The sequence below is a fragment of the Muntiacus reevesi genome, chromosome 1 (genome assembly GCF_963930625.1).
Source record: "Muntiacus reevesi chromosome 1, mMunRee1.1, whole genome shotgun sequence".
Classification (NCBI taxonomy): Eukaryota; Metazoa; Chordata; class Mammalia; order Artiodactyla; family Cervidae; genus Muntiacus; species Muntiacus reevesi.
In genome coordinates, this window is record NC_089249.1 from 183804729 (window position 1) to 183832522 (window position 27794).

At 53.0% G+C, this 27794-nt stretch overlaps 2 protein-coding genes across 2 annotated transcripts; both read left to right on the forward strand.

Annotated features, from left to right (window-relative positions):
* Positions 1 to 417: 417 nt before the first annotated feature.
* JUND (JunD proto-oncogene, AP-1 transcription factor subunit) lies at positions 418 to 2266 on the forward strand. Its single transcript, XM_065917433.1, has one exon. It carries the CDS (start codon positions 543 to 545, stop codon positions 1584 to 1586), a length of 1044 nt encoding a protein of 347 aa, XP_065773505.1. The 5' UTR covers positions 418 to 542; the 3' UTR covers positions 1587 to 2266.
* IQCN (IQ motif containing N) lies at positions 1604 to 27776 on the forward strand. Its single transcript, XM_065916223.1, has 6 exons — positions 1604 to 1707; positions 2299 to 2478; positions 5632 to 5746; positions 7282 to 7353; positions 17235 to 20906; positions 26853 to 27776. The coding sequence occupies exons 1-6, from the start codon at positions 1604 to 1606 to the stop codon at positions 27774 to 27776; spliced, it is 5067 nt and encodes a 1688-aa protein (XP_065772295.1).
* The last annotated feature ends 18 nt before the right edge of the window (positions 27777 to 27794 follow it).

The following is a 27794-nucleotide window of genomic DNA, read 5'->3' on the forward strand; positions in this document are numbered from 1 at the left end:
CGGCACCGCCCCCGTCCCGCCCGGGGCCCCACGCGCGGACGCGGGGCGGGGCCTCTGGGAGGGCGGGCGCCGGGTGGCCGGGCCCATCACGCCACCCGGGACGTGCCTTGGCGGGAGGCGGCGCTGGGGGCATTGGTCGTACACAGCACTCCTGGGGCGGAGTGACCAGGCCCGGTGCTCGGCCCGCCCCCATGACGTCAACCCACAAGGCAGCGCGCTGTTGTGTCGTTTACCGCGCGTCACCCGGACAACGGCAGTCGGTGGGGGATGAGGGGGGTGTTATTGACTTGGCCCCACCCCATCATGCAAATGAGAGACGTCACTCGTGCCCAATGGCGAGCGGGAACGGTGAGCTCATCGCGCCGGGCCGAGGCTATAAGGGGGCGCCCAGGTTGCGCGGCGCAGGAGCCGCCGCCAGCGGAGGGCCGGGCGCAGCGGCCGCGGCCGGGGCGGGCGCAGGGCCGAGCGGACGGGGGGGGCGCGGGCCCCCGGGCGGCCGCGGCCACTCCCCCCCCGGGCCGGCGCGGCGGGGGAGGCGGAGGATGGAAACACCCTTCTACGGCGATGAGGCGCTGAGCGGCCTGGGCGGCGGCGGCAGTAGCAGTGGCGGCGGTGGCAGCTTCGCGTCCCCGGGTCGTCTGTTCCCCGGGGCGCCCCCGACGGCGGCGGCCGGCAGCATGATGAAGAAGGACGCGCTGACGCTGAGCTTAAGTGAACAGGTGGCGGCAGCGCTTAAGCCCGCGGCCGCGCCGCCCCCGGGCCCCTTGCGCACCGACGGCGCCCCGGGCACGGCGCCCCCCGACGGTCTGCTTGCCTCGCCCGACTTGGGGCTGCTCAAGCTCGCCTCGCCCGAGCTCGAGCGCCTCATCATCCAGTCCAACGGGCTGGTTACCACCACGCCGACGAGCACGCAGTTCCTCTATCCCAAGGTGGCGGCCAGCGAGGAGCAGGAGTTCGCCGAGGGCTTCGTCAAAGCCCTAGAGGACTTACACAAGCAAAACCAGCTGGGCGCGGGCGCGGCCTCCGCTGCAGCCGCCGCCGGGGGACCTTCGGGTACGGCTGCGGGCGCCGCGCCTCCCAGCGAGTTGGCCCCAGCGGCGGCCACGCCCGAGGCGCCCGTCTACGCGAACCTGAGCAGCTACGCGGGCGGCACCGGGAGTGCTGGGGGTGCTGCGACGGTCGCCTTCGCCGCGGAGCCCGTGCCCTTCCCACCGCCGCCACCCCCAGGCACGTTGGGGCCGCCGCGCCTGGCCGCGCTCAAGGATGAACCGCAGACGGTGCCCGACGTGCCGAGCTTCGGCGAGAGCCCGCCGCTGTCGCCCATCGACATGGACACGCAAGAGCGCATTAAGGCAGAGCGCAAGCGTCTGCGCAACCGCATCGCTGCCTCCAAGTGCCGCAAGCGCAAGCTGGAGCGCATCTCGCGCCTCGAGGAGAAAGTGAAGACGCTCAAGAGCCAGAACACGGAGCTGGCGTCCACGGCGAGCCTGCTGCGCGAGCAGGTGGCGCAGCTCAAGCAGAAGGTCCTCAGCCACGTCAACAGCGGCTGCCAGCTGCTGCCCCAGCACCAGGTGCCCGCGTACTGAGCCCGCGCACGGGGCGCATGCGCGGCCCCTTCCCAGAGAGGCGGGCTCGCGTGGGGGGGGGGGGCGTGGGCGCCCCGGACTCGGAGAGGGCGCGGCCCCGGGGACCCCCCCCCGCCCCAGGGTGCCAGGACTCGAAGAGGGCGCCTCAGACTCGACAAGCTGGACCCCCTGCTCCCGGGGGGGTGAGCGCATGACCTCCCCTGCCCCGCTCTTGCGCTGCCTTTCTCCCGGGCGCGCGGTCACCCGGTGTTGCACAAACCCGCGCGCCCTGGCCGCCCCTTTGTACACATCGCCGCCGAAGGAGGCTCCGAGGGGGCGCAGCCTCAAGCCCTGCGCTTCCTTTTTCTTTTACCCCCCTTTTTTTTTTGACTTTGGAAGAGAGAAGAACAGAGTGTTCGATTCTGCCCTATTTATGTTTCTACTCGGGAACAAACGTTGGTTGTGTGTGTGTGTGTTCTCCTGTGTTGGTTTTTTAAGGAAATGGGAAGAAGAAAAAAAAAAAACCCTCCTCCCCTTTCCTCGCTCTCGCTTCCCCTCCCCTTCCATCCCTCCGACACCCCCTCCTCCCGCCCTTTTTCCTCTATTTGTTTTTTTGTTTTGTTTTGCTACGAGTCCACATTCCTGTTTGTAATCCTTGGTTCGCCCGGTGTTCTGTTTTCAGTAAAGTCTCGTTAACGCCAGCTCGGCTCTTCGCCTCCTTCTTCTCTTGCAGGGGCCTGACGGGGTGGGCGGGGCCTGGCCGGGTCCCATCCGCTCCAGCCTCCTTCACCTCCTCCCTCCGCCCCTGCTCGGAGGAGGCCGGACTCAGCGTCCGGAAAGAGCCTGTGCATCTGGCGCTCAGCGAGCGCCATCTAGGCGCCCCTGGGCGCCGGGCCGACTCTGGTCGGCTTGGGTGGGGGACGTTGGGGTTTGCAACCTGCCTTTGGAAATAGCCAGCCCACGGGTGTCCTCTTTGCGTAGCAGGGACTGCGAGAGGGAAGCGGGGGGCAACTCCAGCCCGAGACTGAGTGAAAGGCAGAAACTTGAACTTGCCGGGCTGCTGTCTGCTTGTCTCCAAGATGGGCAGAGCAATCGTAAACTTGTCGCATGAAGTTGTGAGGATTAAGAGAGTTTGTTTACAGAGCAGGTCTTGGTTTACAGGTGGTGCTCAATCTAAGCTTGTGGTATTTGTTGTATGGGAAACCTGAATCTCAGGACCAAAAGAAAGGCTGTCTTCCTCCAGGCCTGGGGTGTGGGTAGGTTATGTGGGGCCTCCCTGTTAGAGCACTAACTTGAAATCCAGGATTTTTCAAGTACTTTCTGAAACACCCCTCCCTCAACATCCTATTCTCCCATTTTGAAGAAACTAAGATTCAGAGAGGTTGAGTGACTGGCTTGAGGTCACAGCCTTTTTAGGAACCTGTGCCGGGATATATGGGCCTTGGACCTCTCACCTTCAGAGCCTTGACTTCCAGGTTCCCCTCTTCCCCTGCCTCCTCTGGCCTTTCCTATTGTGGGGGCAAAAGAACTCAGACCTTGGGCTTCTGCCTCACTTGGGGTCCCCAGGGACTTGAGCTTTGGTGGCCAAGGACACAGGGCAAGTGAGTTTTGAACTCCAGTTGTGTACCCAACCCTGCTAGGGAAGGTGGGCAATCATGCCTGTTTTACAGATGAGGAAACAGATACAGAGAAGGAAGGCCTTGTGCCCACAGTCCCCCTTGGCCCTCAAAAGAGAGGGGCCTCTACCTACGAGTTCATTTCTCCTCCAGGTCACCCTGGCTGCCCACTTTTCAAGGCTTCAAGAGCTGCTTTGGGGTTTTTTAACCATGTGACCTCTCCTTGGTACCACCTTCAGGCAGACGTTTCAGGAGAGGGGCCTGGAGTGAGAAGGGGGCTGATAACTGAGCTTGGGGTGTCCACACAGAGGAGACCATGCTTGGGGGGCAGAGCTTCACTCTTCAGGAGACTTGGGCCCCAGCCTAAATGCCAGGGTGCCACAGCAACCCTCAACCACGTTCCTCCCTGCTCTGGCCTTCACGTCCTGTGCTGTGAAAAAGGATGTGTTTCCTGTGTCCAGGTAACATGTCTCAGGTCAGAAGTTGGAAGTGCTCAGGAGACGAACAGTAGAGAAAGAGGAGTCAGGCGAGGTGCGCCCTGTGCAGCCCCAAATCTAGAGAGAAGGGGGGACCCCAGGGAGGTTACAAGATCTGCGGATGCCCCCTGAGATGCTTTTACTCACAGCACTTCTGACATCAGATGCATGTTTGTTTTATTCTTCCCCACACCAAGCAGTTCTCCAGCTGGGTATCCTACAATTCTCTCCTGGAGTTAGAAGAGACCGCACAGGTGAAGGGTTCAAGGACTGCCCCACTTCAGATACCGATCAGTCCTAGATTACTGCCTATACGCCTTTATTTTTTAATTAAAAAAAAACTTACCTGTTTATTTATGTTTGGCCTCGCCGAGCATGCTAACCAGGATTTGAACCTGTGCCCCCTGTGGTGGAAGTGCAGCATCCTAACCACCGGAGCGATAAGAGGTTCTCTGCCCCTTATACTTCTTAACGACTGATTATAAACCCAAGAGTTTCCATTACCCATTCCTCAGTTTCAGTAATTTGCTAAAACAGCTCACAGATTCACTATTTCCAGGTGATTATAAAGAAAACAACTCGGGGACAAGCACGTGGAAGAGACGCACAGGGCAAGGTATGGGAGAAGGGCAGGGAGCTTCCCTGCCCTCCCTAGGCACCTCATCTTCTGAGCATCCCATGTGTGCACCAGTGGGATGAAATCACTGGCATTTGGGGATTAACTCAAAATTCAGCCATCTCCCCTCCCAGGAGGTCTGGGAAGTGGGGGCTGAAATTTACAATCACCTAGTCACACCTTCCCTGGAGTAGGAAATGGCAACCCATTCCAGTATTCTTGCCTGAAGAATCCCACGGACAGAGGAGCCAGTGGGCTAAGGTCCCCTATTCCCCTGCAAAGAGTAGGACACTATCATACCTTGGTCTTTTTGGAGACCAGCCCCCATTCTGAAGCTATTTAAGTGCCTTGGGCCACTGCTTTTCTTATTAGCATACAAAAAACACGTCACTCCGAAGTTCACCAAAGTTTTAGAAGCCGTGTGCTAAAAACCGAGGACAAAGATCAGATATATCTTGGGACTTATCCGTGGTCCAGCGGATAAAGGCTCCACACTCACAGGGCAGGGAACCCAGGTTGGTTTCCTGGTCAGGGAGCTAGATCCCACATGTGAGAACTAAAAGTTTGCATGCTGCAACTAAGACCCTGCACGGCTTGCTAAATGGCAGCACGGGGGCCTTTTACCTCCCTTGAAGGAGCCTTGGGGCTTGGTGGAAGGCCAATCTTTTCAATGGAATGTGCCTTGAAGGGTTTTTTGGAAACCACAGATCTGACACCTACTTGATACTTTTCTGGGGGGAAAAAAAAAAAAAAGGCTTTGACTGCACTTGGCCCTGGGCAGGTGTCTCTTTCCAGGCTCCACCTCCCACCCAAACTGTTGCCTTTCCTTCTGGCCTCAGGGCCTTTGCACAGCTGCATAGCCTGATATACCTCTTCCCTCAGCCACACAGCTCATCTCCACCTTACAGCCTCTGCTGCGGGTGCCCTTATGGGGCTCTATCGGTGCTCTGTGCGGCTTCTGTTATTGCCCTGATCACCCTGGATTTGCATTTAGCTCTCTTAGGGCCTAGATAGGAGCTATCCTGGTGACTGCGGAAACAAAAGAGCTAAGTTTTGTCCAACTGCCATGTCCCTGGTTTTGCCCAGAACCACACCCACAGTGTGGAAAACACAGGGTCTTTGCAGAGGAAGGCTGACCATCCCTGATGGCCTCTTGCTTGGATGTCCCCCCCAGCCCTGCAGGCTCCCCAGGGAGGCCAGCCAGAGGCCTGTGGGCCGGGCGGTGTGGCTTTGGCAGGACTTTGCTGAGTTGAGGCCAAAGTGTATGTCAGCCGGGACCCAGCCAGCAATGATTCACACCAGGCCTTGGCCCAGCCCCAGGAGGTGACTGGGGACGGTGGCCTCACTTCCCCTTCCAGGACCGTGGCTCAGGGTCAGTGCCACTTCTGCCAAGCAGTGGTACGTTCTCAAGGGGCCCTGGACCTGGCGCTACCCCAAGGAGCCCCCATCCTCAACAGCGGGAGCCCAGCGCCTGTGCTCCTCTGCTTTAAACCCTCTCGTGGCTTCCCTGCACCATCTCAACAAAACCAAAGCTGCTATCCTCCTCTCTGAAGCCCCCCCATACAGTCACCCTCCCTACCCTCCCCTCCCTCCCTCAAGGGCTTTAGCCTCCTCCATGTTCTCCATGGGTTTCCCAGGTGGCTCAGACAGTAAAGGATTCCTGCAGTGCGGGAGACCTGGGTTTGACCCTTGAGTCAGGAAGATCCCCTGGAGTAGGACATGGCAACCCACTCCAGTATTCTTGCATGGAGAATTTCATGGATAGAGGAGCCTGGTGGGCTACGGTCCAGGGGTGTGGCAGGGTCTAACAAAACGGAGCGCTAACGCTTTCACCATGTTCCCTGACCGTGACCTCAGGGCCTTTGCACGTGCCCTGCCATCCATCTGGATGGGGCTCTCACAGCAGGCCCCCAGTCAACTCATTGTCTCTCTCCGTGGGGTTCAGCCCATCCTACCCCCTCTTTGGCTTGTGAAATGAAATATTTCCTTCTGAATCCAGTGGGCAAGAAATGTCACAGCCGTCAGCAATTTCTGGCTTCTAAATGTAAATGAGGGCTCCCCAAAGGGAACAAGATCCCTGCGATCCAGCAGCTGCCCCCCATGGTGATTGCTGAGGAGCTGGGTGGTGGGAGGTTGGGGAGGAATGCAAGAAGCAGCCATTTGCCACACCTGCCACCCCTTACAGTGAACAAGGAAACAGGACTTGGCCCCAGATGGCTGAAGTGCACAGGAAAGAAATTATTTCAGTGAGCCTAGAGGCTTACATCTCTTACATAGTGCACTAAATTCTTTAACTTGATACCTGATTTTTCTTGCCTCACAATCATCTTTGATGTTCTGACTACTTGCTCCCTTTGTTGCAAACTTGTCTATAGCCTGACACCCCCTCCTGCCTCCTTGGAGCAGTTTTCTCAGCGCTACTGAGAAGCTGGCTCCCGGTCTCAGGGTCCTTAACATTCCTACCAAATAAAACAATTCTCTATTTACAGGTTGTGACTATTTTTTAGTTGACTGGTTCCTTCCTAACAGTTTCACACCCCTAAATTATTTGAGTTGTTTGTGTCCCCAGCACAAAGGTCCCAGCACAGAGTGGGTGTTCAGCAAATGCCCAAGGGATGAGAGAGGCTGAGGCCATCTCCGGACACATGAAGGGGAGAATTTGGGGTCCCCTCTGTGCTCAGAGCCCTAACTTTTCTATTTGGGATGGCCTGGCAAGATGTAGCATCCACCATACCCTTCAGCCCTGACCTGGGTCCCGCCCCTCCCCCATCCCACTGAGTCAGCCTTCTAGAACCCCCTCCCATCAGGAACTGATGGGGATTGGCCGGAATCTGGCTGAGTCACAAAGCCACCCACCAGCACCCCAAGGCTGGCCATTCGGGCTGGTGGGTCCAGCTTCAAGGGCAGGTGAGTGAGGCTGGTGCTGGGCTGGGTAAGGGTGGGTACGTGGAGACCTGGTCATTCTTCCAGGGCCCCCAGGGCCTTCAGGGTCCTCCTGGGCCTTCCAGGCTGCTCTGAGAGGTGGGACAGCCCCACAGCCCCTCACGGCAAAGGTGCAAGGGGCCCCCAAAGCCCTGATGGTGAGTTTGTCTGCCTCGGGGACCCAGCCTGGAGAGCCTATCACATTTCCTTGGGAACCTGGGAAGGTGGTCTTTGCTCAGGTGACATTAAATGGAGACCCAGAGGGGTTTACTCAAAATCGCCCAACTGGCCACTCAGCTCATGTATCTGCGGCTCTTACTCCTTCTTCTCATTTCCTGACATCCTGTTTTCTGTCCCCCTGTCCTTCCTCTGTCTCATTCTGATTGAGTTTATGGAACAGGCTGAATCATGTAGTTGAGGAAACCTCAGAACCTGAGATGGGCCAAATCAGATCTTGAAGTTGCCGTGTCCAAGTTCTGAATGCTGGGCCACATTCATCCATCCATCTGTCGATCCATCCATGTATCCATCCTTCCATTCATTCTTCCATTTATCCATAAACCTTTCTGTTTAAAAAAATATTTATTTGGCTGTGCTGGGTCTTAATTGCGGCACTCGAGATCTTCGATCTTCCTTGTGGCATGCAGGATCTTTAGATGAGGCATGCACACTCATAGTTGGGGCATGTGAGATCTAGTTTCCCAAACAGGGATCAATCCCTGGGCCCTTTGCATTGGGAGCACAGGGTCTCAGTCACTGGACCACCAGGGAAGTGTCCCTATAATTATATCTTGGGCACCTACTATATGGACTGTTCTAGGTACTGGGACTCAAAAGCAGACAAAGGGTGGTCAGCTCACAGTCTAATGGGGGAGGCAAATAAACAATATAAAGAAGTGAGACATGGTATGTTGGCTCCTCTGGATCTCAGTTTCCTCCTCTGTGACATGAGACAGTGACTGTGCAGACCCTCGGGAACCAGCCTCAGGCCAGTTTGCTGTTATGAGTCAGTTCCCATTGATGCCAATTGTGCCTGGGCCTGGCCTATCTTGGGGCCAGATATTCAGACCATCGCACAAGTGAAGTCAAAATGTCTAATGCGAAAGGAGGTGGTGCTTGGGTCTTTGAAAACAAATTGATTGTGATCATCCTTATATCAGTGATTAATATGATTGAATTTAAATATACCATTTTACTAGTTTTCTTTCCGTGGTCTCTGAATTTTATTCCTCCATCCCCCCTTCTGCCTTTTTTTCTAAAAAAAATTATTATTTGAATCATTTTTAGAATTCTATTTTAAATTCTACTGCCTTTTTTTTTTTTTTTTTTTTTTTCCTTTTTAGGGGCTGCTCAAGGAATTGTAATCCTTAACAAACATCCTTAAGTCATAACTGAATTAGAGTTACTGTTGTTCTACTTCATCTAAAATGTAAAAATCTTCCAACCGTATAGTTCCTTTTACCCTCAACATTGTTGTTTATTCTCTATTTTTCATGTGAAATACAGCTACATAGATTATAGATGCCACAAGACCATGTGTTAATCTTTGCTTATACTGCCATATGTGTTTTTTTTAAAGATGAAAATAATAGTCTCTCCTATTTATGTGGGTATCTATCATCCCTTATGTATTCTTCATTTCTCCCCAGATACGTCTCCCTCAAATATAATTCTCCTTCAACTTGAAGAACTTTCTTAGCATTTCTTATAATGCAGATGTACAGGTGACAAATTCTTTTAGTTTCACCTGAAAATGTCTTTAAGTTTATTTCCAAAGGACATTTTCCCTAGGTATAGAATTATCAGTTGGCAGTATTTTGCTATTGTTGTTCATTCAGCTCTTTAATTTTGTGCATGTCAATCCTCAATCTATTATCTCTTGCCACCAAATGTACCTTTCACTTTGTACCTTATCTGTAATAAACAAAGGAATTCCTTTCATTGTCTCAAGTGAGTGTAATATTAATCTTTCTTAGTAGAGGTTGCTGGTAAGACATTGCAGGATGGGTCAGTAGTAGAAGTGTGAAGATTCCTGGTGAATCTGCCTCACTCCTGAGATTTTGCTGGCTCGGCCTGGTGAACACCTTTCTGTAGCCTTCTTGTCATCAGAGCCCCCATGGTAGCCCACACACTCTGCAGACCTTCTGCCTCCACCAGCAACTGGATTCCTGATATGTGTTCACATCACCAGTTACTGATCACCTGTTCCCCCGTCTGCACTTCTGGGGGAGGGTGCTTTTGCTTGCTTGGAAACTCCAGACCTGCTTCAGTCTGGCCAAACCAGCTGGTATCTCTGCTGTCTGGTGAGTCATACCACATCTTCTCCAAGGAAGTCTGAATTTCTTCCCAATTTGCCCTTCTTTGGAGATATAGCTCAACCCTAGGAAACCACATTAGAGTTTCTTTTTACCTTATAGTTACTGTTTTATTGTCATAAACAGTACTTTACATTAAACTTCCTTCATTTAATCTATGGTTGGTTTTGATCTCCTGATTGGGCCCAGACTTGGTTCAAAGTGGTTCCACTGTCTTCTGGCTTCCATAGTTTCGGATGAGAAGTTGGCTGAATCATGGCTCCACTGAATGTTATCTGTTTTTCTGTGACTGAATTCAAGATCTGATCTTGGCTCTTCAGGATGTTGACTGTGTTGAGCCCAGGTGTGTTTCTTTGTGTTTATCTTGTTTAGGGTTTTCTGAGCTTTTTAAACCTATACATTTTTTGTCAACAAATTTTTGGCCACTAATTCTTTACATATTTTTATACCCTCCTCCTTTTTTCTGGGACCCCAATTACATTTATTTGATATTGTCCCCTAGGTCCCTAAGGCTTGCTCTATGGCCCATCTTTACCCCTTCTGTGTTCTTCAAATTGGATAATTTCTGTCTATTTATTTTCAAACGCACTCTTCTGTCATCTGCACTCTGCATTTTAGCCCATCCAGATACTTTCTGAATTCCAGATATTTTATATTTTTAATTTTAGGATTCCCACCTGGTTATTTTCTAATATCTTCATTTTTCTGTTTATTTACTGAGATCCTCCACCTCTATTCCTTATGAGCATGTTTTCCCATTAAGTATAATTATAATAACTACTCTAAAACCCTTGTCTGATAATTACAAGAACTGGGCCTCTTGGGGTCACACTCCACTGATAAACTTTTCTCATGAGAATGTTTCATTTTTTTAAGTTTATTCAAATTTCTTGTCATTTTGGATTATATCCTAGACATTGCAAATGTTAAGTTGCAGACACTCTGGATACTGTCATAGTCTTCCAAAAGTATGGGTATTTTTGTTTTAGCAGGATGGTAACTTGGACTCTTTGCCACATGCATTGCAAACTCTTTTCCTAGTCTCTTGTACTTTGGCCTTATTTATGGCATCATTAGTCATACACTTGTTTTTTTTTCTTTATGATGTCAAACATGTTTATCTTTTTCAAAGCTTTTGGGTTTCCTGTTTAGTTTCATAAGAGCTCACTGACTTATACACACATAATAATAAATGTTCTTATAATTTTTCAATCCATCTGAATTTTTTAGAATATGGTATGAGGCAGAGGTCCAAGCATATGTTCTTGCAGATAGATTGCCTTGTACCATTTATTTAAACACAGAATTTCCCTCTCTTGAATTGAAATACATTATATCATTGGTATTTTGGTACATTGGTATTAATTTCTGGTTTCATTTTTCTGTCCCACTGGTTTATTTCTCTAGTCATGTATGTGAACCATTGTGTGATTATGATGGCTTTTAAGTCTATACGTCTGGCTAGTCAAATTCTCTTATTACTGTTATTTTTTATGATCTTTTTGTCTTCTCTCACTTACTCTTCCATCTGAAGACTGAAATTATTCCACTTCCAAAAAGCTCCACATTGAGATTCTAATGGACATGAATTATAGTCTGTGAATTGTGACATTGTGTAATAATTATTGTAAGAATTCTTTCTTCCTCCTAACGTGGTGGTACATCAGGTGCTAGGGTGCCTGTAGTTTGTAACTTGCATTTTTCATTTAATGTATGCTCTGATTATTTGCTTGTCTCATTACATATTCCTCAAAATCACTTAAGAGAATTTTGGCCTCTGTATGGTGATGCAGAGAGAAAAGCCTCTAAGAGATCTTTTGTCTATTTTCCTAGCCTTCATGTAACTCCTTTGGCTTTTGTGTAATATTTGTTCCTGTGAATTGTATAGTTTTGGACATCTCTATGAATTTTTTTTCTCATTTCCATTTGTAGCTTGCTTTTTTGTATGCAGTCATGTGCCTTAGGAACGATGGGATATATGTATATATATATACACACACATACACGTGTTCTGTATTTGTATACATATATACTTTTAAAAAACAGAATCTCTTGGGTCTTCTAAGTTGACAATTCCTGCTAAGCTCTCTTTTCAAACATTTACACTGCTTGTTCAAGTCCTTGTTATCTTGCTTTTGCTGTAATTACCAAAAATAGTGATACCCGCAGCAAGGGTGGGCAGCACCTCTCTCCTTCCTTTACCAAAAATGACTTCAGAATTTCAGTTTTAAAATGGCATTTGTTATGGTTTTGTGGTTAGACTTACCATTTTTATGTACTATCTTATCTATTTTTAAAAATATTTATTATAAATAACTGTGGATTTGGGAAAATGCCTTGGGGGCACTATTTGGAAAATCATATGGCTATCTTTTAAATTCCTGGATGTAATGAATTACCTTGTGAATTTAAAGATACTAAACTATTGTTACATCTTTAGAATAAATCCTACTTGGGTATAGTATTATTCTTCTGATAACTGGTCTTTTTTTAAGAGTATTTGCATCATATCTGTTGGTGAGAGCTAGATTTTGGTAATGTTTTTCTTTTTTCTTCTTTTTTAAAAAGGAAATTGCAAAGTTTTTCTTTTCCTTTTTTTATGGGAAACTGGTGGCTCAGACAGTAAAGCATCTGCCTGCAATGCGGAAGACCCTGGTTCGATTCCTGAGTCGGGAAGATCCCCTGGAGAAGGAAATGGCAACCCACTCCAGTACTCTTGCCTAGAAAATTCCATGGATGGAGGAGCCTGGTGGGCCACAGTCCATGAGGTTGCAAAGAGTTGGTCACGACTGAGCGACTTAACTCTCTTTCTTTCTTTTTTTATGAGTTGGTTTGTTTTTGAGTTATAGTTTTCTTTTTTAAAAAAAGTTTCCCCCAAGTTTTATTGAAATATAACTGACATACAGCACTGTGTAAATTTAAGGTGTATGGCATAACGACTTGCATACATCATGAAATAATGATCACAAGAAGTTTAGTGAGCATTGGGACTTCCCTGGTGGTCCAGCAGTTAAGCCTCTGAGCTCCCAATGCAGGGGATGCTGACTTGATCTCTGGTTATAGTTCAGTTGGTAAAGAATATGCCAGCAATGCAAGAGACCCCGGTTCGCTTCATGGGTTGGGAAGATATGCTGGAGAAGGGAAAGGCTACCCACTCCAGTATCCTGGCCTGGAGAATTCCATGGACTGTATAGAACATGGGGTTGCAAAGATTTGGACATATCTGAGTGACTTTCACTTTCACTTGGAGAATTAATCCCACATGCTGCAAGTCATGGCCTTAAATAAATAAATAAATATATACAAGAAAAAAATGTTTAATGAACATCCATCATCTCATATAGATACAAAATAAAAGAAAAAACATTATTTTCCCTTGTGATGATAACTCAGAATCCATCATGTTGTACATTACATCCCTAATATTTATTCATCTTATAGCTGGAAGTATGTACCTTTTGACTGTCTTCATCCACTTCCCCCTTTCCCTACCCCACTCCCTCTGATCTCTCTTCCTATGAGTTTATTTGTTTTGTTTTGTTTTTGGCTGTACCACAAGGCATGTGGGATTTTAGTTTCCCGACAAGGGATTGAACCCAAGATCCCTGCAGTGGAAGTGTGGAGTCTTAACCCCTGGACCACCAGAGAAGTGCATGTTTGTTTGTTTTTGAAGTGTAATTGACACACAGTGTTAAGTTAGTTACTGGTTTACAACTTAGTGATCTCATGTTTCTATGCATTAAACAATAAATACCATGTGGTAATACTGTTTTGAAATATTCCATCATTCTATGTTTGAGTGAAGGAGTGAAGGAGGCCACATCATATCCTTCTGCCACCTTGACTAAGAGGCCAAATTCTAATTTTTTAAGTGAAATTTTGTTTATTAAAGTACCCCCTAAAAAAAAAAGTACCCCCTGAGCCTATTCCTTAAACACACACACACACACACACACACACACACACACACACACACACACACACAATCACTTGTCAATTTAATGTTTATCCGTCCAGATTTTTTTATGCTTATTCCAGTGTGTGTGTCTGTTGTGTGTGTTTTATATGGACTATTTTTTTTAAAAGTCAAGTCCTGGGACCTCCCCAGTGGTCCAGTGGTTAAGAATCCACCTTCCAATGCAGGGGATGTGGGTTTGATCCTGATCGGGGAACTGAGATCCCATATGCCACGGGGGCGGCTAAGGCTGCACACCGCAGCTACTTAGCCCACAGGCTGTAAGGAGAGAAGAGCCTGCCTGCCACTACTAAGACCTGATGCAGCCAAACACATGAATAAAAGGAAAAAAAAGTCAAGTCCTATGGTGCTTGTTGTTTGTAACTTGCATTTTTCATTTAAGGTATGCTCTGATTATTTGCTCATCTCCTTACGTATTCCTCGTCATCACTTAGGAGTATTTTGGCCTCTATATGAAGGTGATGCAAAGAGAAAAGCCAGGCCATATTTTCACAATCCAAAGAAACCTACGTGACTGGCCTCCCAAGCCCCCTCATGTCCCCTCTCAGTCACCTCATTTCTGTATTTTATTTCTTGGCTGCGATGGGTCTTCCTTGCTACACACTGGCTTTCTCTAGTTGCCGTGAGCAGGGGCTGCTCTTTGCTGTGATGCGAGGACTCATTGGGGCGGCTCCTCTTGTGGAGCACAGGCTCTAAGTGTGTGGGCTTCAGCAGTCGCAGCACACGGGCCCCGTAGTTGCGGCACACAGGCTTAGCTGCACCTTGGCATGTGGGATCTTCCTGGACCAGGGATCAAACCAGTGTCCCTTGCCTTTCAAGGTGGATTTGTAACCACTGGATCACCAGGGGAGGCCCTGTCCAGACTTTTAATAGCAGAGTTTAATTTCTTCTCTTCTCTTTTGTATGTCCTATAACTGGAGTAACCAATTTGTCTTCTTTTATGTTCAGTTTCTTTCACTCAAAACAATGTATGTGAGATTCCTCTATACTGTTGACCACATTCTCACTGACATGTCAAATAGGATCCATTGATTTATAAATAGGTCAATATTTTTAATTCTACTCATTTATATTAATGGAGGATATACAGTTGACTTACTCATTATTCTGTTGGTGGACATTTGGATGGTTTCTGGTTTGGGGTGAGTATAAACACTTGAACCTCCTGAGTATATTCATCTGAGTGGAATTGGTGAGTTATCTTCAAGATATGGATCCAAGTGGTTGTAACTTGTTCACCTTTTAAATTTTACCTATGCTTGTGGATCATTTAAGGTATGCTCTGATTATCATTTCTTTTTTTTAAACCCTTTCTTTTCTTTTTAAAAAATATTATTTGGCTGTGCCATATTTTAGTTGCAGAATGCAGGATCTTCAGTCTTCACTGAGTCATGAGAAATTTTAGTTGTGGCTTGTGGGATCTAGTTCCCTGACCAGGGGTCAAACCTGGGCCTTCTGCATTTAAGCCACCTCCTGCTGAGAAGCATTGTTGATTTTGGTTTTGACTCTCATAAACAATACAGTGATGAACATCCTTGAGCACCCTTCTTTATGCACTTGTTAACTGACCCCCTAGCAATCACCTTTTTGGTTTTTTCCAGTTTTTTTTTTTTTTTTTTTAGGTACAAAATAACACTAGATACATATCAAATCTCTAACCAAATGGACCTACAAGATAACACAGGGAACTATGCTCAATATCTTGTAATAACCTATAATAAAAGAGAATGTAAAAAAGGAATATATATGTGCCTTCCCTCATGGTCCAGTGGCTAAGACTCCAAGCTCCAAGTGCAGAGGATCTGGGTTGAATCCCTAGTCAGGGAACTAGATCCCATATGCCCCAGCTAAAGTTCCCATGTGCTGCAGATAAGACCGGTGCAGCTAGATAAACAAAATATCACAAATAAATATTTTTAAAAGGAATATAGATATGTATATATAACTGAATCATTTTGCTATATACCTGAAACTAATACAACATTGTAAATCAACTATATTTCAATAAAATAATTTTTTTAAAGGAATAAACTTCCTTGTACATTCATTTTTTGGACTTAAAATTCTTTGTTTTTGGTGTTTCATTGTTAATCCAAAGACATGAACATGGAAGATATTCACTGACAATTATAGCCCAAAATGCCAATTTTTTAAAAAAGATTTATTTATTTATCTGGATGCACTAAGACTTAGTTGTGGCATGTGGGGTCTAGTCCCCTGGCCAGGGATCAAACCCAGGTCCCCTCCATTGGACATGAGAATTAATCACTACATTAGCTACTAAACCACCAGGGAAGTCACACAAAATGCCAATTTTCCCCCACGCCCCCCCAGGTTCCAAAATGCCAATTTTTGATGGTGGCTTTACCCTACTCTTTGACCTGATGGGTATTTCTCTAGTTTTACCTCTGAAAAGTGAACTTTGCAATAAAAAAAGGTTTTGTTTTGTTTTTTAAATAGAATTTAGTGGTTTTTTTTTCTTTTTTGGTTTTAACATCTTTTCACTTTGGTCTTGGGGACAGAGTCAGCCCAGGGCAGTGTTGCTGCACATTGCGTGGGATGAAGGGCTGAAGGCTGCTGCTTCTTGCAAGCTGGCTTCCGAGACTGCACCTTCTTCTCCTGCTCCTCCTCCAACTCTATGATCTTCCAAGGTATGAAGTCTGTGGTTCCAGCCAGAAGGGGGGACTCCTGTATAGTCCCCTGTCTTATGCTCTAGGGCTGCCTGAGTGAATACTCTGCACTGGGGTAATTCTGAAATCTAGTCACCTCTTCATTTTTTCCTCTACCCATCCTTCCATCTGTCATTGATCTATCCATCACCTATGTTATCCCCCATCTATTCACTGATCCATCCAGTCATTCATCAATCCACCTCCTTTTCATTGATCTCTTTACCAATTCCTTTACCTTTCTTCATTCACTCATTCATTTATCTACTCATATTTCATCCATTCACCCACCCACTCAACTATCCTCCCTCCCTCCATCTATCCAATTATCCTGCTATGCACACATACATTCATTTATCTGTTTACACTCTCATCCATCCATCCATGTATCCATTTCCTTATTTACTGATCTGTTTGCCAATTCATTCATCAACTTCATTTACTCACCCATTTTCAACCCAAACTCTTTTATCCGTTCCTCTAATCCATCCAATATTCATTCTTCCACTAATTTATCCATTCAGGAGTTGGTCATCCATCTATCCATCCAACCTTCAATCTGCTCACCTACTCATTTATAGCCAAGCTAGCCACTCAGAACATCTACCTTTTCACAACTGGGAGCCCAGGCCCTGTGACTGAGATGGGGCCACAGAAATGAGTCGGGCTCGGTTCCTACCATCTAAGAATTCAGAATACCATCAGTCAGTGGGAAAAAGCAAATAACACCAAGCATACAGACACAGGCAGGATATTTCCAAAACAGTACGATCAGTGCTGTCCTTATAGTATGTTCCAGATACAGAGGAAAGGTGAGGAGCAGGTGGGTGGTCAGGCATTCAGGTGAGAACGTGCCCTGGGTGCTGACGTTGGAGTAGCCGTAGGATGATGTGGCCTGGGGACGGAAGGCCACCCGGGCATATGACTGTGAAGGAGTCCCTTCCAAGGAGAGGAGGAAGATGGCAAGATGCCAGGAACCAGAACATGTAGTTTCTGGGGGGTGAGTAACCGCCCCAGCCAGGAGGCCTCCTGCCTGCACCACGCTGCTCCCTGACCACCTCCCTGCTGCCCCCCCACAGGCAGAGCTGACCCGCCTAGGAACCAAGACAATGCAGCAAGCAACACAGCTACAGGTGTCCTCCAGCGGGCAGAGCTCCTATCAGTCCATCCCCAACTTCCAAGATAGAGTGGGGACACCGTGTTCACAGCCACAGATGTCGCCCAGTGGGCAGAGCTCCCACCAGCCTGATCCCAGTCTCCAAGACAAACCGGGAACACTGCATCCACAGCCCCAGCGTGAACCACCCGCCTCCAAGGAGACCCTTCTGGAACAGCCTGACAAGGACAAGACGGTGGCTCGTCGTATCCCTCGCCTCCGGGCTGTGGTGGAGAGCCAGGCCTTCAGGAACGTCCTGGTGGATGAAATGGACATGATGCTGTCCCGCGCAGCCACCCTCATTCAAGCCAATTGGAGGGGGTACCGCCTCCGGCAGAAGCTCATCTCCCAGATGATGGCAGCCAAGGCCATCCAGGAGGCCTGGCGACGCTTCAACACCAGGCGCCTCCTCCGGTCTGGCAAGACGATGGAGAAAAAAGCGAAGGTAGAGGAGGGGGACATCCCTTACCACCCGCCCCAACAGGTGCGGTTCCAGCATCCCGAAGAGGGCAAGTCCCTGCTGGCCCAGCCCACCATGGTGAGCAAGGAGACCCAGTTCCCTTCCTCCGACAGCCTGGCCACCTATACCCACCAGCTGGCCCTGCTGCAGTCCCAAGGCATGTCACCGCCTGGGACTTGCTCTGTCGGAGGCCCCAGCGTCACCTTCCTGCCGCACCAGACAGTCGCCATCAAACTTCCGTGTCCCGTGAGTCTCGAGGCCAAGTGCCGCCCATGCCTGATGACAAGAACCATCAGAAGCACCTGCCTTGTGCAAGTGGAAGGGGACACAATGAAGACCAAGCAAATAACTGCCAGAGCCAACAAGGCGGGAGCCATGGGCCCACCACCATCTGGAAGGTGCGCCCAGGCAGTTCAAGGACAATTCAAGACCCAAACCCAGACCCCCATGGAAGCAGAGGTCCTCAAAATGCTACCCCAGACAGGCCCAGCGCCTGTGACAACCAAGACCCTCTCCCAGCCAGGGACCACTTTGACCATGGCCAGAACTCCCTTCCAGATGTACCCGGCGGCCACGATAACCAAGACTTCGCCCCAGGCTTGCCCAGTGCCCATGGTAACAATAGCCAAGACCCCACCCCAGATGTACCTGGCAGCTGCAATGACCAAGATCCCTCCGCAGACGTCCCCAGCAGCCCCCATGACCAAGACTGTGGCCCAGATGTCCCCAGCGGCCACCGTGAACAAGACTGCCCTCCAGTCGTGCCTGGCAGCCCTGGTGAACAAGACCCTACCCCAGCCATGCCCAGTGCCAGCGGTCACAATAACCAAGGTCCCACCCCAGGTGTACCCCCCATCCCCAGTGGCCAAGATCCCACCTCAGACGTGCCCGCCAGCCACAGCAGCCAAGACCCCACTCCAGTCATGCCTGGCGGCCATGATGAGTAAGATCCAACCCCAGCCGTGCCCAGGGCCCATGGTAACCATCACCAAAACCCCACCCCAGCCCTGCCCAGTGACCCAAGGGACAAAGACCCCAGCCCCCATGCGACCAACAGCCTCCATGACCAACACTCCACCCCAGACGAGACCGCCAGCCGCTTTGACGAAGGTCCCACCCCAGCTCTGCCTGCTGGCCTCGATGATCAAGTCTCCAACTCAGACACGTCCTGCGGCCACAGCGACCAAAGTCTCACCCCAGGCGTGTGCAGGGCCCTTGCTGACCAAGATCCCACCCCAGACGCGCCCAGCAGCCCTGGGGACCAAGGCCCCACCGCAGACGTGTCAGTTGGCCACAGTGACCAAGACCCCATCTCATCAGATGCTCCAAGGAGCCTCGGTGGCCAAAACAGCTCCTCCCCAGACGCGCCTGGCGGCCATGATCAACAAGACTCCTGCTCAGTTACGCTCAGTGGCCACCATCCTCAGAACCCTGTGCCTGCCCCCTTCAGCAGCTGGAAACCTCAAGCCCCCGTTTTCAGCAGCGGCGACAGCTGGGATTTCCGACACCTCATCCCACACGTGTCTAAGCGGACCAAAGGCCAGGGCCACGGTGAACGCGAGACAGGCAACAGGGGTTGTCAAGGTCTCGTCCCGCTCCTACTTGACAGAGGGGAAAGTGAAATGCTTTCCCCCATCGCATCTGGGGGCTGGGGCTCCTAAGCCTGCAGCCAGGCCTCCTTTGGAAGGCGAGAAAATCAAGGCCTTCTCCCAGAAGCAAGTGAAAACGGAAACCATGTCTGACACCAGTATGGCCATGGAAATGCCTGGGGATCTGACCTGGGCAAAAGTGGCCAACGACAGGAACAAGCGGGCACAGCTGAGGACGGACGTCTTGAAGGTTCAATCCCAGCTGTATGGGCCTGCTAGAACAGCTGGGCCGCCGCTGAGCACATGTCTGCCTCAAGCGCAGCTGGCCCCTTGTTCAACCACAGGCTTGCCCCAGGCCCAGCTGCTGGCTGAGCTGACTAAGGCCCTGCCCCAGGAGCACGTGTCTGCCAAGCTGACTAAGGCCCGGGGCCCAGGACACCCAGCGGCCCAAGCCCCCGCAGCCGTGGCCCAGCCACACCTGAGTGAGTGTCTGTCCAAGATGCCGTCCCAGGCACACCTGCCCGCCAAGCTGGTGAAGGCGCAGTCCCAGGCACAGCTGACCTCAGCAGTGATCAAGGTACAGTCCCAAGGGCATCTCCCCACCGGATTGACGAAGACGCAGTCCCAGGCCCAGCTGGTCACAGACACAGCTAAGAGCCTCTACGCGGCCCACCAGGCTGCTGAACTCAGCAGCAAGACACAGTCGCAGCCACTCCTGGCGGGCTTCAAGGCTTCCACCCAGCCCTGCCAGCACATCGGCCCTCTGCCCCGAGCCAAGCCAGAAGACAGACTGACCCAGCTCCCATCCCACAGCTACGTGCAAGGCAAGGCCACCCTGGGCCTGCGCCAGGGGGCCTCTGAGACCCAGAACATGCTGGTGCCTCTGCTGGCCTCTGCTGGCCACACCACGTGCAACGCTGAATCCTGGGGGGACAGTGGGGCTGCCCGGGCCCAGCCGTCAACCACCGGCGCACCCCCGCCCAGCCAGGAGGAGCTAGCGGCCTCCCAACTCGCCTCCCTGTGTGCTGAGCTGGCCGCCGTGCTGGGCTCCCAGGAGGACCTCCGCGCCCTGCTGGCCAAAGCCCTCTCCCAGGGGGAAGTGAGGGCGGCCCTGAACCAGGCTCTGTCCAAAGAAGTCTTGGGAGCCACGATGGCCAAGGCCTTGCCCCAGGGCATTCTGGGCACGGTGCTGGTGAAGGCGCTCTCCTGGGGCGAGCTGGGCACCAGCCTATCCCGCGCACTGTCCCGGGGTGAGCTCACTAAGGCCATTCAGAGCAGACTGGCGGATGTGCTCAGCAAGGCCCTGACGGAGGAGGAGCGCGCCACCTTGAGCCAGGCCCTGTGTCAGGGGGAGCTGGGTGCAGTCCTCAGCCAATCTCTCTCTCAGGCGGCCCTGAGGTCTGGAGTCGGCCTCCCCAAGGCTGCCTCGAAAACGGTGGGAAGCGGGATGACTGTGATGCCGGCCCCGGTGGAGGTGGACTGCAGGGGGAGCCTGTCGGCCGCATGGGGGACCACCTTGGGCCCCATGAGACTACAGCCCAGCAAGGTTAGGGTTCCTTGGGGTGGGGCCTGGGAGGGTTTTGTCACGGGCTGGCCCTTGGGGCTCTTGGAAGAGAGGGGGGATGGGGCCATGCTCGGGGGGTCACCCTGCTCATCGGTGGTCTCTGTAGGTGACTCCTTGATTGCTAAGGTGATCACCATTCACCAGTATCCCCCTATTTCTGCCCCGGGTCCCACTCTGTCATGGGAGACGGGACCCAGCAGAAGCCTCTTACATCTGTACCTGACCCCCAAGGTCTGTGAGCAAAGAGTGTGCCTACACCCCAGGGCGAGGGAATTGGCATCAGCTCTCGGCCCCATGGTGAGTGATGTGGACCCCAACTTGCCCAACATGCCCCACCAGCAGCCATCCTCCAGTCTGTGGCAACCACTCCTTGCCAATGGCGTGGGCCCGAGCGCCAGCCGGCCGTCACTGGCCACTGGCAGCTCAACCACAAGCACCCACAGTCCACACGAGGTCAGCAGGGTGGCCCCACATGCAAGGGCATCTCCAGGGGAGGGTAGGTTAGCCCCGGGCCAGCTTCCCAGCACCGCCGGTCATGGGAGGGGCACCCACTCCCATAGCTGTGCCGCCAGCTATGGGGGGCCTGTTTGCTGGTGTCAGCCCTCGGGGGTCAGCAGGGTACCCCCCTGTGTGGGCCAACCCCAAGGGGCCAAAGTTCCGAAACAGCTACCTGTGGTCCCCAAGGAGACCATGCAGAGAACCCAGTCCCCGAATCATAAACGAGCCTTCAAGGGCCCTAGGCAGATGACCAAAGAGGCGACCCCAATTCCACCACAGGCCGCCACGGTGAGCAAAACACAACCGCATGCCCCCAAGGCCTGCGTCCTAACCCCAGGTCCCTGGCCCAGCCCCATGGCTCCTGGTCGTTGCTGGGCACCCAAGCAATGGGATCAGGTGGATCCCAGTCTGTTCAAAGCCTCCCCAGGAAATAAGCTGACACCCACCCTTTCCCGAACAGCCATCCCCGGGAAGGAGAAGAATCAAACACGGGGTAGCCTTTCCAGGGCACATGGCCCACAGGAGCGGATAACTAGCCGTATACTTAGTGAACTGCTGGCCAGTATGCCACAAGGTCCAGACAATGACCTGTCCAGAAGCTTCTCCCAGGGCTCCACAGACTACGGCCTAGATATGAGCAATTCCCAGAGCTCACTGCGCAGCTGCAGCTCACTCAGCCTTTCCACCACGTCTATGGCCAGCATGGCCGCTGTTGGTGTGGTGGGGGAGGAGCCCTGGGAAGCCAGCCTGGACAGGGACTTTCATTTAGATGCTCTCCTCCCTGCAGAGGCCTTGGAGAGGTCCCAGGGGCCCAGGAATGTGGAAGAGACTGAGGGAGCAGGTCACAGGCACGTGGCCCCAAGCCTCCTAGACCAGTCTTCTGCAGACTCAGAACTGATCCCCGTTCTCCATCATAGCTCAGTGGCCAGTCGCATGACATTGAGTGTCCACTGGGACTCAGAGGATGAGGAAGACATGTCCTCAGATCAGAGTTCCATGAATCTGAAGGAGAGTTTGTCCCAGGCACCCTTTGGGACTGGGTTGACCAGAAGTTTGTCATTGAGTAATGTGTTCCCTACTGTCTATCAGGAGCCATCTGTGGCTGGTAGGCTGACCTCATGCCTATCTCAGCCTACAGTAGCCAGTAAGGTGGCCCCAAATCCAGGCCAGCTCTCTATGGCCAGTAGAATGACCAGCAGCCTATCTGAGCCTTCAGTGGCCAATAAGCTGACTCCCAGCTTAGGCCAGATGTCCAGGACCAAGAGGGTATCCCTCAGCCTAGGCCAGCCACTGATGGTTGGTGGGGTGGGTCCCAGCTTTTCACAGCCGTTGATGGCCTGCAGACTGGCCCTGAGCCTAGCCCAGCCACCTGTGACCAGTGGGGTGACCCCCACACTTGCCCAGCCACCTGTGACCAGTGGGGTGGCCTCCAGCCTCACCCAGCCACCTGTGACCAGTGGGGTGACCCCCACACTTGCCCAGCCACCTGTGACCAGTGGGGTGGCCCCCAGCCTCGCCCAGCCACCTGTGACCACTAGGATGATCCCCAGCCTTGCCCAGCCAGCTGTGACTACTAGGGTGGCCCCTAGCCTAGCCCAGCCATCTGTTACCAGTGGTGTGGCTCCCAGCTTAGCTCAGACATCTATGACTGGTGGGGTTGTCCCCCGCCTAGGCCAGGCATCTAAGGTTTCTGGGGTAGAGCCCAGTCTAGCCCAGTCACCTATGACCACTGGGGTGGCCCCTAGCCTAAGTCAGCCATCTTTGACCTTTGGAGTATCCCCCTGCCAAACCCAGCCACCTTTTACCAGTGGGATGGCTCCTAGCCTAGGCCAGCCTTCTATGACTTGTGTGGTGGCCCCCCGCCTAGCCCAGCCATCTGTGGCCACTAGGGGGACCCCCAGCCTGGCCCAGCTACCTGTGATCAGTGGTGCAGGTTGTGCTAGGAGTCAGCCGAGTTGGGCCCCTAGGGTGAGTCCAAATTTACCATCATCGAGGGTGAAGGCAGTGGCTCCCAGTCAGCATCATTCATCATTTGCCATTGAAGTCACCTCGTGTGCACCATATTCATCAGTGGCTAATGGCATGGGCCAGGGTCTGAGCCAGCCAGCCGTGTCTGCTAGGGTGGACCCACGTCAAGATCCTCTGACGGTTAGAGGCGTGGCCTCGCATCTCCAGGCCCCTGAGTTCAGCGAGGTGGCCCTGGGCTTTCATCAGCTGCCTGGGATCGGTGGGAGGCACCCAAGAGTGACTGAACAACCTGCTGTCATCGTTTCAGCTCCAAACCTCTACCAGGCACCTGTGGCCAGTGAGGAGGACTCTTGTCTAGGCCAGGAAGCCAGTGTGTCTCTGTTCAGGGGCATGTCTGTGAGCAGATCCCAGGGCACCATAGCCTCTGACACGCTCCCAGATATGTCTCGGGGGACTCTGGCTACTGGCATGTTCCTAAGTATGTCTCAGGTGTCCCCTGGCAGATCAGGGAGTGTGGGCCAGAGGGGTGTGGCTACCGCTCTGGGTCCAAGCCAGTCTCAGATGAGCACGGGCATGGCTCCCATGACATCCCATGCCTCTGTGGCTGCTGCCCCTTTGACTCGTGAATCGGCCTCAAGGGTGGCTCCTCGCTTCTCTCAGGCTTCAGTGTCTGGTAGACTGGATGTGAGTTCGTCTAAGTTTTCCGTGACCAGTGTGGGCCCCAGCATATCTCAGGTCAGCGTGGATCTTCCAATATCTCTGGACCACTGGTGTCCTTCTATGTCCACAACCTCCAGCAGTTACCAACAAGCTGATGTTATCAGCCAGGAGCCTGCAATGGGCATACCCAGTGCTGTGGCTCCAGGTTCTATAGCTGGTGGCTTGGCCCCTAGTCTACCCCCAGGGTCCATGATCGGAGGCGTGGGCCAGAGCCTTCCTCCAGGGCCAATATTGAGTTGTGTGGCCCCCAGCCTTCCACCAGGTTATGTGGTCAATGGTGTGGTCCATACTCTTCCCCCAGGGTCTGTGATCAGTGGTGTGGGCCTGAGCCTTCCCCCAGGGTCCGTGATCAGTGGTTTGGGCCTGGGCCTTCCCCCAGGGCCTGTGATCAGTGGCGTGGGCCTGGGCCTTCTCCCGGGGCCTGTGATTGGTGGCGTGGGCCAGGGCCTTCCTCTGGGGCCTGTGATCGCTGGCGTGGGCCAGGGCCTTCCTCCGGGGCCTGTGATCGGGGGTGTGGGCCAGGGCCTTCCCCCAGGGTCTGTGACTGGTGGCATGGGCCAGGGCCTTCCCCAGGGGTCTGTGATTGGTGGCATGGGCCAGGGCCTTGCTCTAGATCCCATGACCAGCACTGTAGCCCAGGGCCTTCCTCCAGGGTCGGGGGCAATTGGCATGGCCAGAACTGTGCCTATGAGTTCTGTGGCGACTTCAGTGTCCCCCAGTCTGATTGCAGCATCTGGCACTGCTGGGGAGAAGCCAGGTCTCGCGGTGAAACCGTCAGCTAGTCTAACTGCTCCGGACCTGCTCTCAGATTCAGTGGTAGGTGCAGTGGACTCCAGAATCCCTCCTTGTCCTATGAATTCCAGTGTGGACACAGCATCTATGCCTGGGGGACTGAGTCAGAACCTAGTTCTGGAGTCCATGGCTAGTACAGCCAGTCTACCCTCCACAGTCGGAGGCGCGGCCCCGAGCCTTCCCCAGGGGTCCCTGCTGATTGGGATCTCTCCTCGTCCATACCATGGGGGCCTGGCAGGGGAAGGGTCCACAACCACCTTGCAGGCATCCCATCCCCCTGGCCTGGCTCCAGCTCCCCTCCAGGAAGCTCCTGGCACGACCGGCGGAGTATACCAAATGCCTTCGGTTCTGCAAAGAGCCTCACAGTTGAACCAGGCTCTTGGGGTGACGACGGCATTTGAGACCATAGATCCCAAGACTGTGATGAGGCCAGAGGACCCAGACAGGGCTCCTCCCCAGAGGCCCATATCCAGGCAGGGGTCCGAAGTCCTTGAGGCCACCCCATGGATATACCATAGTCCCCTGGCAATGGACATTGACTACAGCCAAGGAGTCCCTGCAGAGAATGAGGCTCTTCTCAAAGACCAGAGGCCGCTATTGGAGGAGGTAGCTCCTGGCCAAGTTAAGTCAATGCCCAGCGGTGTGGCCTCGGTCCTTCCCCAGTCCCCGAGTCTTGCCGAACCCTCCACGGTCAGTAGTGACGCCCCAACCCTGCAGCAGAGGTCAGTGACCAATTTGGTGGCCCCTGGTTCCCACATTGTGGCTGCTAGCCCCAGTGTACGGACAGTGCCCATCAAGGGCACTGGGGCCCCACTGGCTCACCCGCAGATGCCAAGCTCTCACACTGCACTCCGGAGCCCCTCGGCTTATCAAAAGGCTTTGGTGGCTCATATAATGCCTCGGAGCCCCTCGATGACTCACGTGTCCCATGGGGTCATGGCTTCTACTGGAGGCTCAGGGTCACCCAAGCCAACCCATGACAATACTGCGGCCACCGGTTTGCACCCAAGGTCTGTGGCTCAGACGGGGACCCCACGCACTTCCCGGAGGTTACAGCCACGTGTTTCACCTCATCCATCCCTGATTAGAAAGATGATGTATAGTGGTTTCCAGAAGGAAGCCATTCCCAGCACACTCCAGAAGACAGCGGCTGGCGGTCAGATTCAGAATGACCATGGGCTCCTTCTCCCTAGAGCATCCTTCAGGTCCATGCATGCTATTTCTGTACCAGAAAAGCCAGACAATTCTGCAGCTGGGACTGTGCCCTCTGATCAGGCGCAGCACGATGCCCCTAAGTCCTCACAGAAATTTCCTAAACACTCCCTGGGTGCACCGCCAGCCTTAACACCAATAATCCACACTAATGAGCTGGCACGCCGCATGGCCAACTCTAAGCAGAGCCTGGGGATTCGGAGGGTGTCTCTGGGTTATGAGTCTTCACCGAGGGGTTCTCGGCGGCCCCTTTTTAGGCAGGAGTCACCGCAAGAGTCTCCAACTTCCCTTAGCTTCATGGCTCCTGCGGAGAGTCTCGGGGCATCCGCAACTCCCACTGACATTCTTGGAACTTCTGTGACTCCAGCAGACAGTCTCGGGGCATCCCTGACTCCAGCTGACAGTCTTGGGGCGTCCCTGACTCCAGCTGAGAGTCTCGGGGCGTCCCTGACTCCAGCTGACAGTCTCGGGGCGTCCCTGACTCCAGCTGAGAGTCTTGGGGCGTCCCTGACTCCAGCTGAGAGTCTCGGGGCGTCCCTGACTCCAGCTGACAGTCTCGGGGCATCCCTGACTCCAGCAGACAGTCTTGGGACGTCCCTGACTCCAGCTGACAGTCTCGGGGCGTCCCTGACTCCGGCTGACAGTCTCGGGGCGTCCCTGACTCCGGCTGACAGTCTCGGGGCGTCCCTGACTCCAGCTGACAGTCTCGGGGTGTCCCTGACTCCCGCTGTACTTCAGGGCCCGGAGGACACTGCCATGTCTGGTGGCCAAGCGTGGAACTCTACCATCCCCAGTGTAGCGGTTGGGCCCAGGGGCAGCACCGATGCCCCTGGTGGTGCTTGGGAGCCAGCCAGGGGCACTGTGCCGTGGGACATCGTGGGCAGCAAGGCAGCGGTGGACCCCAGACAGCCGAGGGAGCTGGTGGCATCGGTGCAGGCTGTAGAGAAGATAATCATCCATGCGGTGGTCATTATCCAGGCATGTGCACGTGGCTTCCTGGTGCGCCGTACCATCAAGGTGTGGCACCAGTGGGCCATCATCATCCAGGCTGCCTGGCGTGGCTACCGTGTGCGGCGGGACCTGGCCCGCCTCTGCCAAGCTGCCACCATCATCCAGGCTGCATGGCGAGGCTTCGTCATTCGCCAGAGCCGCACCCAGCACATGCTGCTCCAGAATGTGTGGGCTGAGACTGGCAGTGGGGCCAGGACGACGTCTGACCACCGCTGCTTCCAGTCCTGCCAGCCACACGTCTGTGCTCTCTGCCAGTCGCTGACCTCCGGACTAGGAAGCCCACCCAGCGTGGTGATGCTCGTGGGTTCCAGCCCCCGCACATGCCACACGTGCGGCCACACGCTGCCCACCCGGGTGGTGCATGGCACAGGCCGGGGTGCTGCCAGCCAGGCCGGCGTGCCACGGGGCTGCCTGACCCAGTCAACCGCCCGGAGCCTTCGGCGACCCCAACAGACCAACGCGGCCACGGTCATCCAGTCTGCCTGGAGGGGCTTCGTTGTGCGTCGTCAGCTGAAGCAGCAACAGGAAGCAGCCAAGATGCTTCAGGCCACCTGGCGCGGCCACAGCGCCCGGGCCTCCCTGACCACGGACGCGCTCTTGGGGCCAGCGGCGTGGGACAACTCGCGGCACGCTCAGTGGCCAGGCGTCTAGGACCTCGGCTTACCGGAG

What these genes read in the sequence shown, in the direction of transcription:
- JUND (XM_065917433.1), top strand. Translation starts at nt 543, where the DNA reads ATGGAAACACCCTTCTACGGCGATGAGGCGCTGAGCGGCCTGGGCGGC.
- IQCN (XM_065916223.1), top strand. Translation starts at nt 1,604, where the DNA reads ATGCGCGGCCCCTTCCCAGAGAGGCGGGCTCGCGTGGGGGGGGGGGGC. An exon ending in GGACCCCCCCCCGCCCCAGG is followed by an intron (nt 1,708 to 2,298) that starts GTGCCAGGACTC and finishes CTTCTCTTGCAG; the next exon opens with GGGCCTGACGGGGTGGGCGG. An exon ending in GGGCCCCCAAAGCCCTGATG is followed by an intron (nt 7,354 to 17,234) that starts GTGAGTTTGTCT and finishes GCCCCCCCACAG; the next exon opens with GCAGAGCTGACCCGCCTAGG.